This window comes from Lissotriton helveticus, chromosome 9 (assembly GCF_964261635.1).
Source record: "Lissotriton helveticus chromosome 9, aLisHel1.1, whole genome shotgun sequence".
Lineage (NCBI taxonomy): Eukaryota > Metazoa > Chordata > Amphibia > Caudata > Salamandridae > Lissotriton > Lissotriton helveticus.
In genome coordinates, this window is record NC_136070.1 from 750277349 (window position 1) to 750291300 (window position 13952).

General features: G+C 42.0%; 1 protein-coding gene across 14 annotated transcripts in view; it reads right to left on the reverse strand.

The window, feature by feature from the left end:
• Positions 1-1974: 1974 nt before the first annotated feature.
• PPP1R13L (protein phosphatase 1 regulatory subunit 13 like) overlaps positions 1975-13952 on the reverse strand; it is a 1016088-nt gene continuing 1004110 nt past the window's right edge. For all 14 annotated transcript variants that reach the window (XM_078660882.1, XM_078660878.1, XM_078660877.1 and 11 more), the window contains 4 exons: positions 11260-11393; positions 10579-10745; positions 9443-9642; positions 1975-4352 (listed from right to left, as the gene is read on the reverse strand). In XM_078660882.1, coding sequence (XP_078517008.1) covers positions 4317-4352; positions 9443-9642; positions 10579-10745; positions 11260-11393 — 537 coding nt within the window. In that variant the 3' untranslated portion in view covers positions 1975-4316. The remainder of the gene's footprint in view (positions 4353-9442; positions 9643-10578; positions 10746-11259; positions 11394-13952) is intronic.

Sequence of the window (13952 nt, forward strand, 5' to 3'; positions counted from 1 at the left end):
TGAAACCCCGTATATAACGGGCATGTGCGTGCACGAAGGGGTAAGGAATTCCGTCTCTTTGGTGCAGATGTATCCATCTTCTGCCACAGTTTTGACTACTCTAAGAATCCTGTCTTTCAATCTGGGTTTGGGGTTGGTAGTGATCTTTTTGTAATGTCTGGTCACTCCAAGCAGGTTGTTCATCCTTTCCACATACTGGAGGGTGTCAAAGATAACTATACCGCCACCCTTATCACAGGGTTTGATGGTGAGGTTCCTATTGTTCTTCAGCGCTCAAAGGGCTGCGTTTTCCCCCTGGAGATATACATTTTGTTTTGGGAACATACCTTATGACTTTTTTCATTTTAGTCAATACGGCTTTCTCACAGATCTCTACTTCAGCCCCCAGTGTGTTAAGGCTGGGAGTAAAATCCGATGGGGGTTTAAGGCCCGATAGATTGTTCTTTTTCGGAGTATCTCCTAAAAATGAAAACTGACAAACTTAAGATATTCATCTATTTAGTCAGGGAAGATCATACCCATATCTCACTGAAAACTTCTACTCCTCAACCAGTGAGAATTCAACGGGGAATGTGACACCACTTTGGGGCAACAGACGGGTGACCACCTGAATCGTTGCAATAGGATTGTGATTTACCATTTTAAGAGCATCTCAGTACTGTATCGAATGTAACCTTATCTGAAAACGTTTTAATGAGTCAATTTTTTTTTAGTTCTACGTTAGGATCTAGTTTGAATTTTGCAGTGAGGTCATATTGTTTTTGTATATGGATATTTGCATTAAGTTTGTATATATGAATTGCAGCCCTGAAGACGTTCAGATGTCTGGAATAACACACTCTGACTATATTGTAGCTTTGTGATATTTCAATAAATGAAACTGGAAATAATTTGATAGAACAAAGTGTTTGGACCACTTAATTTTGGAAAAAAATAAAATAGAGTAATCTTGACAAGAAGAAGCCTGAAAATGAAAAAGATATGTATGATTGTGTTTAAATAGTTACGCTTAAGAAAAAAGAACATTAAATATATGACTTTTGAAGGCAAGGCCAGAGAACAGATACGTCAATGGATGCTAATACATTGGCGCCTAATTTTTTCTGAGTAACCAACACTGGAGATGATGTTTTCTTGAGCTGTCTATTTCTAACAAGGCTCACTTTTGGTCATACTTATTAAACCATTTCCAGCGATTAAGCATCATAATAATTTGTGTACATGTTTGCCATCTTATTGACAATGTTTTCAATTCAGATTTATGCCAACGTCAAATATAAATTTAAATGTTGTGATACTGTAGAATTTCACATATGAAATTATTAAATTCTGAAATGGTTATTTTAGCAAAACCTGGGGAATCATTCCACAGGATAATTCGCAGTCCACAGACTGCTATCAAGGAAATTCACAGAAGAAGGTAATGTTAGAGGGTATGAATGCAGAAATGTTTGAGGCGTGGTTCTGCTTCAGTTGTTCCAAGCACAAGCTAACATACATGTCAAAGTATAAAGACCACAAGGTTACCTTAACCGCAAGTTTTATTTTTGGGGAAATAAATCTCTATTAAATATGACCCATACGAGTTTGGCTTTTTAGGGGATCATACATCACAAAGACAGAGCAATGTTAAACATACGCTGTATGTATCACATGAATATCTGCAGCCCTCGGGGTCGTATTATTGAGGAACAGAGGAGGCACGCGTCTAACTCTGTTGACAACAAGCTATGCTTCCAGGTTATGTAAACATTTCTAAGTACTTACTCGCCTCTTCACCACTTGCAGTTATGTATACATATGCACTCCTTTAGTCCATTATGCATTCACGCATTTGATCAATCACTTAGTTATCCTTGTTCTCAGTCAACCATCCATTCTTCATACCATTCCGGCATTCAAGGATACACACACCCAAATGTGCCATTCAGTAAATCAGTAATTTAAAAACTGTAAAAGGCCATTGTGCCATTGTGATTGTGCAAATGCTGGTTTAAAAAAATCCAAGATTTATTAAGATATTCTACAATAACATGGTTCCTTTTGCAGAACATATCCATTAAAGTACAAAAAAATACAATTTACCAACTTTTAATAATAAAAAAAGAAAAAAAAAATCAAGACAAAATGCATACAAACAATAAAAATGCAGAGAGAAAACGAAAATAAAAATCAAAGGATGAAGCTAGAATTATTGTTCAAGCAGTAAAATACATACAGTAGGAAGCTTTGGATGGTGGCACAATACCAAAAGGTCCTCTGATATTGATGGAAATACCAATGGTAGGTGGGGTGTGTAGACAGTAGCTGGAGATGACAATAATTCAGGGCTGACCCGTATTTAGAACTTCTGGATACCAACATGGGTGGGGAGGGGCTTTGGAATACAAATTAAGTAGGGCTTGTCGGGCCTACTAATAATGGTTAATGCACACATTGGCTCCACGGGAAAGCTGGGGTTACAGTCAATGCTTAGACCCTGGGCTGAGTGCCCTTGAGTTAATTGAACATTCAGAGCATGTATATTCTAGAATATTACTTGCAAATAATTTGAAGACAATGAGTAGGAGCAATGTGGCATTGTGTCCTGCTGCGACATTTGTGTGGAGAGCAATCAAAGGACTTGCATGAATGGCCATCTTTGCTCATTAGCGTGGATAAACATCAAGTGATTCCACTGCTAAGCAGCAAATACGATGTCTACAACAGACGGCAAAGTACTTTAATTGACAATTCAGGCAGCTTTAGACACATAGCTGGAATACAAGAGTTCCCCGTCTTTCTCTAAATTTGTAGCTCTAAAGTTAAAACTCAAATACAGTCAGGTGCGTGCATGGCTTATCCATAATGCGAAGTAAGGAAGAATAGGGCACCACTCAGAGGCATGAGATTACTACAAAAGGCGTGAAAAATTACTCTTTTAGATATGATGAGCTCTAAAGCAGAAAAAATGCTATTTTGTAGTTAAACCTGAGAATTCTCACACCATTCTCATTAACAGATATTTAACTGTCTTCAATGGTTAGAATATCAGGTAGAATGACATGATAATGAAATTCTTGTAGGTCTACATCTGTTGGCACGTTTGCACAGGGTTATTACTGGAGTGTATTGCAATCAAAAGTCATGTCAGGATCTAATGATTTACAAAGCAATTCTTGTGTGACTGAAGAAAGTGAATAAAACAAAGTAACAACCAGTGAGATAGGTCTGTCAAATAATCAACTGCCCTGCAACATGTTTGACTTCAGTCGGGTCGGTGCAAAAAGAGCCTCATATTTTTCTAGGTCAGAACATGAGTACCAATGTTTCGGCTACTAAGAACACCAATAGGAATATGGTTTGTGTGCTGTATAGATCTTATCAACAAGTATTGTGCAAAGGGAAATGTTTCACCTAAATTAACACATGGCAATTTATACAAGAATGTAATTACGCAGTAACCATCATGAATTATCCAACCTTGACACAGCATTTGTATTTCTTGACGGCTGGATTTCAGTCCTTTTCAGTATGTGGCACAAATCCTTTTGGCTTAAAGTCAGATATATATTTTTGAACATCACACAAAAAAATAAGAATTTGGCCATCTTTTCCCTAAGATACTTCTCTGTCATGCTATGGTGATACACCAACTCTCACAACAATTATACTTCTACCTTTGGCTATTGTTCTGTACTTACCCATATAGAAGTGTTACTATTGTCCCACACTAGTGCCTTGCTCTAGTAACTGCAGCTGTGAAGCTCAATGTCACGCTCTCTCTTCATTCAGGAGTTGAACTAGTGTGTGTCAAATGTTACACACTCGGGCACAGCAGTGCAATGTTTCAGTTGTTACTCTTGTATTATTCTCTAACCCCTGCAAATTCCACCCCAAAATATTGCTGTTTTTACTGTGAAAAAGTAAGCCAGACTAGCCTATTCTATTTCAGTTTAGTTCTTATAAATTAGTGGTGCAAAGCATCAGCAGCAGTCTCTCGCAGGGCGCCATTATCTCCTTATCCACAACACTGTTGTGAGCCAAATGATGAGTGTTGCAAGCTTTAATAGAGGAGCAGCAGAGAGCATGAGAAGCTGCTTATACCACTAATGTGACATCCATGGGAAGTCCAGAAGGTAAAGATCATGGCATATCATGTAATCTTCTCCAATGTCATGGAGCAGTGCATTGCTTCCCAGCGTTAAATTGTCAAATGTGCTCTGCCCCACTAAGCCATCTTCTTAGAGGGTTTGACAGGGTCTTTAGGGTCTGCAATCTTCTCAGGTAGCAATGTAGATTCCATGCCATCTTCTTAGAGGGGGTTGACGGGATCCTTAGGGAGAGCGGTGTGCTCGGACTCTGGGAAAGAGCTAGAAGGGGAGAGAAGGAACGAAAATCAAAACATCAGTGGTGTGGCAGAAACTCCCCATATCTTATTCTGAAGTCTAGTATTGTAGAAATGTATTTGCATCATCTCAAACCTCCTAGGCTCATTCCCTCAAACCCCCCAAATCACTTAACATTAATTCTATGTAAATTAAATGTATAAATACCAAGTTACTGTCCTTTAAAAAAAATATTCGTCTGAGAGCATGTGGACAGATAATACTAAGAATATCAGATTGTATCCAGGACAAACCATATATCACGATTATCACATGGTCAGGAAATTTGAAGTTTGAAAAGAGAGTGATCTCCTCTCACTCTAGATACCCTGCTGCACAAATGAACACTGTATTTGAGTAGCTTATCAGAACATACAATATTCTATGTGTATGTCTCGTTTATGGATATTATTCATACAGGACCTGGTAACTATATATGTGAAGACTAAGGACATGCAAACTAAATGGTGCATGGAACAAAGATACTCTGCGTATGATGAAAGAGTTCGCCTCTGCCTGTAAGACTGAATGAAAAAGAACTTGCAGTCTGCTGAATCATTTTTCATTTGGTCACCAGCAACCCCTCCTTTTTTACTAGTCAGGTGCAATACTGGCAGCGCAAGAGAATACAGAAGATCATGGTGGTCAGGTTTTATTTTAAAAAATAATTAAAAAAACTCCAATTAGGTTAGTAGTATAGCTCATCACCTGTTCCTCTTATACCTGGTGGTATCTTTATGGGAACACCGGTATGAACCGTACGATTTAAATTTTAAGATGGAAAGGGAAGGCAGAATGAAAGTAAGATTCTAATGGGGTGAGTTGGCCCATGCTTTTCTACTAGGTAGAATCTTCTCCATGTAGGAACAATAAACATTCCTTACCTTAATGTGTCACGCTGTTTCTACAAAGAGAAGATTCCATAGACTGCTTTAACTGTTTGATGTAGACCTCCAGCAAAAGATATCTAACCCGGGTCTCTATGCTAAAATCTGCAGGCGATGGCCGAATTTCAGAAAACCAGGAGTAATGTAGCTCCTGTCATAAGTGCTGAGGGACCTTGAGTAAGTACCTACATATGTTTGGGCCTAATATTGGCTGCATCTGTAAAATGGAATAAGCAAGACGGGTTGGTCTGTGTAATTGGAAATAGTTCTGGTTGAGAGATTTATGATATCTATTCCCTACTGTATCCATGCAAAAATGAGAGGGAGCATGCAGCTAGGAGCTAGTGAATTTATGGAACTTGGGAATTAATGTAATGAGCCAGCCAAAGCCGTCTGGAGTACTAGGACTCACAACCAAACACTGACCAGACACAAGGACATATATAAAAGAAGTCCGTGATGGAGTATGCTGAAGGACACAACAGACTCTCATGGGCAAACTCACCATTTAATATAGGCAAGGCTTATCAAGGTTGACAAATATAGACTGCCTTGGTCTTAGTAGACTTACAACGTAGAGTACAGCACTCTCACAGTACCCTGTAGACATTGGCGTTCTTACAATGTACACGGCTATAGCATTTTTCAATGTTTCTAAAACTTATAAAAATCAGTGGTTATCAATGTTTACATTGTTTGCGCTGAAAAACAATTCTTTTTTTAGTGCTTACAAAGATTTGTTGTAAAGGCGTGATTGGTAAGGGGATATGCGTTGCAAAGATCACCACTACCCTGACCCCCCTCACCCACCCTAAGCCCTAAAATACTATTTCCCAACCTCACCTCCCCCCGCCATGATGCCTAAAACCTACCCCGACCTGCCCTCAAAACTACTTCTTCCCCTCACTCCACACTGTGGCCTAAAACCCTGCCCCTACCTAAAACTACCCGACCCCAGCCTCCCCGCCCTGAGCCCTATAATGTACCCACACGCTGCCCTTAAACCTACCCCTATCCTTTTACACGCCCTGAGGCCTAAAACCCTACCCCTTTTAAAAACACTACCCTGACCTTCCCCCTCCCTGATCCCTAAAACCCTAAACTATTTCGACCCCCTACCTCCTCCCTGAGCCTAAAAAGCCTGCCCCCTTTGATAAAGACTGCCCTGACCCCCTGTCCTGAACCCTAAAATGACCCCACCCCTAAGAACTACCCCCTAAACCCAGCCCGAGCCCTAAAAATGACCCCAGCCCCCTGCCCTGAGCCCTAAAACTCTGCCCCCTTCCAAAAACTACCCCACCCTGAGCCCTAAAACCGCCCCCACCCCTAAAAACTACCCCTCCCAAACCCAGGCCCAGCCCCACTTTCCTGTCTGCGTCCGGAGCTTCCTGTTCCGATGCTTCCTCCTCCTCTCCCCGCCCATTAGGACACTAGACTGATGTCTGCCTTAGCCACTCATATGGATGGTTAAGTCAGATGCCTGGTTAAGGCACATGCATGGTTCAGGCAAGCATAGCTACTCTTGCGGTGAAAGGGCACTCGTGACTCAGCCGTGTTCTAAAGGCCGTTTCCCCTCAAAAACATTTGGTTGTAGTACATATAAGTTAATAGCGGCCATTTAAAGTGCCTACTGCTGTTTTCTTCACTTAAATGACAATGATCAGCTGATATAAGATTTTATACACAAGTCATGAGGTTTATGTTATAGATACTACGTGCTCTGTTTCTGCAATCCAGTGTCAGCTTGCCCATTTATTTACCTATTGCAAGATTTCATGGAAGGTAATGGCTAATAAAAAAATTATTATTGTCTGACACTGGGACTCTTCCTGCTCCACTGGACAAACTGAAGAAGCCTACTATGGGGATTAATATACTATTGGCCATATGATTTTTTGTGACATCCAATTGTGAGGCTGTATGAAAAAACAGGTGAGGTGGTAAATCATTTTTTGAAGACGTGGAGGAGAAATCCGTCTTGTAGGGAAAAACCAAGCACAGCTTAATATTTTGACATTTAATGCACTCACAGTAGTTTGAGCAGGTGATTCTGCGGTGTCTCTAAACAGGTTTTGGCCCCATTAGGGCCAAACTTTGATATTGGATATGATGATAATGAAAGGTTGTAATCCTGGGGCCTCATCACAAACCCTTTCTGTGCCCCTGAGCAGGCCCAGACGGTATACATAGACCCGTTTTTTCTGAAGTTGCCTTGTCTGCAACAAATACAATTACTCGGGAAACGTATGATTTAGAAGATATGCTGCAGACGGCACAGTGTAGTGGTTGCCTCTTTGTGTTTCCTAGCTATGCTGCCTACAAGGCCATGTACTTAAACCCAAGTTATTGTATGTGGTGTAGAGTGCAATGTCAGCAAAATTGGTATACATATGCTTTCTGATGCTGAACATGGAAGCTGAAGATGTTCATGATACGGCCAAAGACCGTTCTGTGTTGATATTGCTGCTCCCACTCACAAGCTTCTTAGACCCCATCAGGGTGTAAGTCTACGAATAGAAGTGTTAGGTGAAGCACTTTATGGTCCACACTTATAAATCATGATGGTGGTTCAGCTGTGGGCGTGCTCGCCACCACACACCAGATTGCGGAGAACAGAGGAGTTAAAGTTAGATGAGACTTCGAAACGGCAGGGACGGGAAATAGAAGTAGTTCCATGGGCTCACTAGCTTGGGGAACGGTTACAAGGGCTTGTGGGGTGATTTACCTTGGCCCCAAGTGGGACATAGCAGATCTTCTATCATATTAAAATGCTTAATGCATAGCCTGCACTTAAGCAAGAGGGCACCAAATCAGTATAAGCACGGACAATTTCTGTGTTTTCGATTTACAATGAAAAGCAAATATTCCCTTTAGTTGGATTGTATCAGTTGTAACTGAAAAGCAGAAATACTAGCTATGACTGTCATCCCATGCACACTGATGGCATAGGTATGCCCCTTATTCTGCATTCCATCTCACATTTGAGTGCTACCACTGTTCTTGCCCCTCACTCTTCATAAGATGCACAAACTAGGACTGTATCTGATGGAGGGTTCTTAGATTATATAACAGACAAAAGTGTCACAGGGTCTAAATATAAAGTCTAACTGTGGTGCATCTAACTGAAGACGTAAGTGTAAAACCCTACATGAGGGCTTAGTAGGAGGCAACGGTGCTTCCCTCGTGTCCTGAGCCGTTGCCAGGCGAGGTGGAGCCCTCTACTTCATTCACAAGGTGACATACATCAACTGCAAAGAAAGACGACACCTAGAGACTCAGGTGATCCTTTTCAATATTGCAGATTGTTTCAAATGTAGTCACTTTTTATTCACTCTTCACATTATAATTTTGCAGTAGCATCACTTTATATCAAGGTCCTGATGAAAGCAATGGACTCGTTAGTCCTCGAATTTGCTGAAACATGTTGACCATCTTTACATCCTGGTAAATATTTGTTTAATTTACCAATGCTGCTTTTTAACATTGGTGGAGCGAGCATAAAACAGAATAATTTTTCCTGCTCTCTCACCCAATTTTAGACTCACTGTACACTTCTTCTTCACATGCACTGCAGATCAGTCACTCTCCTTTCTTTTACCAATGAGTGACCTGTGACACTCAAAACCATATAGGTCGCCTCTAGGTATACAAAGGTTAATTGCATCTGACCTTCCATCAGCTACCAGTGGCGTACCCTGGATATGGTTAAAAGAAATCCCAAATGATGAAGGGCGGTTCCGAGTGGTGACTGATGGGTATCTTGTGAGTGACCACAGAGTACCTATCTCTCCTCTTTCTTTCTTATCTTCATGTAGGGTTTAACACTTACGTCTTCAGTTAGATGCACCACAGTTAGACTTTATATTTAGACCCTGTGACACTTTTGTTTGTTGTATGTCATTGAGGGAATGTGTCTCAGCATGGTCTTCAAACTCCCTTAGGCCCCCCCTACCTTAATGTTCTTTTTATTGGCTTCTTAGATTAAGCATGACTGTGAGCTACCTGCAGTTTATAACAATGACAGAAGGCTCTTCACTCAAGACATATAACACAAGCTTCCTAAACTTCACCTCAGTTCTCCTACGTATATGCCCCATCAAATCAACTCTCCAGCCTTAGCCCAGGGTTACTTTCTATTCACAAATCTATCACATAGGGCACATTACTAATAATCTTTAAGATTCTTACCCCGAAGTAGTTTTTTGGAATGTATCCTTCCCGCCCGTACAAAGATGCCCACCACCATTCAGGTTCATCTTGTTCATCACGGCGGAGGATGGTGACAGTATCACCCTGGCGGAAGGACAATTCATCTCTTTCTTCTGTGATGTGATCCCACAGTGCATATACAATTCCATTATTCACCAGCCCCATGCTCTGTTCCACGTCTAGGAAGAACAGAAACATTTAAAAGAGTTAACACAACGTCAAAGGATAAACTTGCCTTACTTGGTGAGAATGAAAAGTCAGGAAGGTAGGGGGCAGAATAGGAAAGCCATGAATTAAACAGTGTAACAAAAGAAACAATAAGAGCAGCTGGGAGGGGATTTGTGGTAGAAAGAACAAACAACAAAGTAATGGAAGGAATGCTTAAACAATTCTCAGCCACGAGTGACTGCATGGGCCACATTCCAGTGCATCATTTTTCATCCACTGAAACACTACACAATGGCCAGGCTGCATAAACTCTGTCTAACCTGCTCCAACTGGAACTAGTGAGCCCTGACCGAACAGCCTAGTCCGCCTGGGACAGACACACAAGCAAGCCCAGCCAGGTTTTGGCCTACTTATGACTCATCTGTGAGGTGCCGCTTGTTATGTTATGTTATGTTATGTTATTTATGTTTTTAATATAGCGCAACGGATACTCAAAAAGAGTGTCCCGGCGCTTTGGGTAAGGGGAACAGATTCAGAATAACATAACGCAATTAAAAAGAACACAAAAAGACAACACACACACAAAAAAACAAGAAAGAGCAGCTAATGAGGCCTACTGGGTGAACAACCAGGTTTTAAGACCTCTCCTGAAGTCCAAAAGACTAGTCGCTCCCCGAAGTGAGAGTGGAAGGCGTTCCACATCTGTGGGGCTAGCAGACTGAAAGTCCTATGGCAAAGTGTGCCCAGTACCCATACCTGAGCCTTACACCCATCACTTAGATTGGGTTTCTTTGTGGATACAGGAACCTGATGTAATTTCAAAAGAACATAAATGTGCACTATAAAGTCAACAAAGCACCCACGTGAATTATTTGGGTGCACCAGAGCCCCAACACACCCAGTTTCGCCAGACTTCTGAATGAAGTTCTCTCTCTCCATTCTCCTACCTGACAAATAGGAGCTGCACTCTTTATATCCATCTCGGTAAGGGTCACACTTCTCGACTGGCATCGTACCATCACTGAACGTCATAGCAAATATGGCGGCGCCATGTTTCACTAATGCCATGCAAATATTAGTGTCATTACAGGAGGCTGCACAGTGCAAGGGGGTCCTAGAACAGAAGTAAGAGAGGAAATGATGGTTAAAAAGTAAGGAAAGACAACTTAAAAAAATACGCTCCTTTCATGGCTTGCCTAGGACTTTATATATGGTAAGCAAAAGGAACCTGCTCTGTAGTAAGAACCCCACACAACTAAGTTCTTCACCTGTGATCATAAGGAGGCGTAAAGTAGAGAGAGGAATGAGAGCCACTCCAAGTACCGAGATACTAAACTACAAAACCCAAACCTGAAACGGGTAAAAGGGCTCCTGGAATTATTCTTGCATTTGTTTGCATATGGTTTGGTGGTGTTAAGGAACTCGTTGGAATTCTTTTTTATTTCCTAGTGATGTTACATGAGACAAAAAAACTTTTGCTAAACTAATAGCCATAGCAGGAGAAGAAGGGGTCAAGGAGATCTCTGGAATATAAAAAGATTGGCAATAGGAAAATGACCATGATGGGACATACTAATCCTTTACGGGAATGCAGGGTGTCTAAGGAAACCTATAATGCAGTTGCTCACCATCCATGGCTGTCTGGAGAGTTCACATTTACTCCAATGTCAATTAGGAAATCCACAATTTCATAGTTGGCGCCACAGATGGCATTGTGTAGAGCTGTGATGCCCTCGTCATTGGCCTGACTGGGGTCATTCATCTGGGGGATAAAAAGAGGGGAAAAGTGGTTAAATACGGATTTTATACTTTTTCATCAAAGCTTAATGTGATCTGTTCATTGGAACCCCGTTTTGCAGTTTCAGAAAACCACAACTTCAGAAGTAATATTATATACCCCAGCATATCATCCTGTTTCCTCAATCCAAGCGTCTTCCGTCCTAAAAAATTGTTCATGTTGGTGAGGTCTGTCCATAGGACCAGCATGTCCCTTTCCTACGTCTTTCGTCTTTGTACGTATGAATATCTTGCATGGGTGGGAATCTGGCCCATCATGGCCGTTTTCACTTTTTCTTGATGCCCTGTTAACCCCCCAGTAGAACTTGACCAATAATTTTCGCTTACTTTCAGCAACAGAATTTTGAATTGTATTTGCCAGTTGGTGCATCCCAGTGGTATCGCCAAGCATAGTACAGGGTAACTACTGTATCTTCATAGCAGATTATGGAGAGGCTGATGGTATATTTAATGGTAACGTGAATTTTCATGTACACAAGGAGGAAAGGAAGATAGCTGAAAGCCCTCCCTGTCACAATTGATTCAGTTCCGTCATTTCTGCCCTCCTCACCCTCATAATGTGTGCGCGAGTACCATGTTACACAAATGTGTGACACCGAAACTGTTCATAGTGTGAACGATATTATATGGGCTATAGGGTGAGTGCCTGCAGAACTTTGGTTCCCCACCGGACAAGTTGCCTTTGTCCTGTGTGGAAGAGACATCTTGCATGCGGTTGTTGACACAATGAACTCTGTAGAGGTATGGGCTTCGCATATGCACCACAACTTCTTCCCCAACTGTCAACTTCTGTTTACCAGTACATGGCTCCTCGCCCCTTTGTTTGTGCTGTGTGATACTTTGTAACCAAGTGCTGGCTGGGGTGCCTTGGTGCAATATGCAGTGCCTACCATAGAAAGATAATTTCTTAGCACAGCTTTCCAGTAGTTGTACATTGTCTGCCCCAGCCTGGAGAAATATTTGCCAAAGACAGGGCACCTTTTCTCTCCCGTTCCTTTGAGGCCAGTAACAGGTTATACTGCCTCTTCTGTGGAGAGGAGCAGGGCAGGAGGACATCGAACAATGTCCAATTGATGGAAGCATTTGCAGATGCTGGCTTGAGTGAAGGAGTGGCCACGAGTAACAAGGCTCTCGCAGCCCAGCTGGTAGGACTTAACCAAAAGGTATATGCGTGGCAAGACTTTTAAAGATTCCAAGAAAGTTTCAAAGGACTTGATGTCACAAGAGGGCTTCAATGGCTATGCGCGGACAGGAAGATATCCTTTCACTGCAAAGGAGGTACACAAAATATAAAACCTCCTGCTTCAGCCTCCACTCCGTTGCACTGCAAGCTATCTGTGTATCAGCAGCGCGTCTGGAAGTATTGCTTGAACGCTTGCAGAAAGGCCACAGAGCATAATTCCCAGCATTTTGAGGGAGCAGGGTTGGTGCCTGGACCAGGTAGGGTGGCATTTTTGGTCACTTGATAGTGGTCAGTTTTTCATCCTTATACTCTTATTAAGTGCAAAGCAAGACTTTCCGGCAGCACGTTCTTCTATGCACATACACGTAACACGTTTTTAAGAGCCACTAATGGTGTTTCCAATAAACTCCAGTGCAAGCTCTGCGAGTTTCAGAATGGCTTGAATCTCCATAGCATCAAATCTGGTTTTCTAGTCCATCTCCGATTATGGATTTAAGCCGGAGTCAAGCCAGGACAGACTCTTGTCACCCATTAAAACATGCATTGACAAAGCCTAGAAGTCTTGCTATTTCATATGTAAAGCGGCAACACTTGCTGCCAGGGCCAGCATTTTTTTAACAATTCTCTTATTAACAATTCTGCATTACAGCATACATTAGAAACGTAGGATATTCACATTTCAAAGAGTCCCATGAACATTAGCATACACCTGCCTGTTTGTTCTATTGTCACGGCTCAGAACAGAGTATCGGCAGAGTAGGTGTAATGGCGGGGCAGGGCCGACTCGCGCTACAATAGTGATGTAGTCCAGGGGTGTATTCTCCTATTACCCTCTAGCCTTAAGTTTCAGGGAGCACGCGTTGTGTTTGTTTTTTAGCTGTTTTCCCACGCGGGGAGGGGAGGGGGAGATTACATGCATTCTGAGTGTGTATGTTCCGAGTTTGGTATTGCCTGGCTCATCTGATCTAATCGCTGGAGGTGAGGAGCTTCACAGTATCACTAGTCGCCTCCGGATTTGTAAGCAGGTATGCGTGCAGTGGGTCCTAAATATCTCTTGGCCTCGACGCTGTGGGCAGTAGTTCTGCATATATCAATGTCTGTTCTTGCCATAGGACGAGATCTCCAATCCAAACTTAAAATTTGGACGCTCTCCCTCTGCCCCATCTGCACGCCACCCTTCGCTTAGCTAATAAAAGGCTCAGTGCCTTGAATCTTCGGTATGCCGAGGGTATATCTGCCGTGTAGCCCAAGAGTGCAACTACAGGAGTTTGTGTGATATCTGTCATGATCATGTTCCCTAGCGCATCTAAGACCGTCTTCCAGTATAGTCTGATCTCTGCT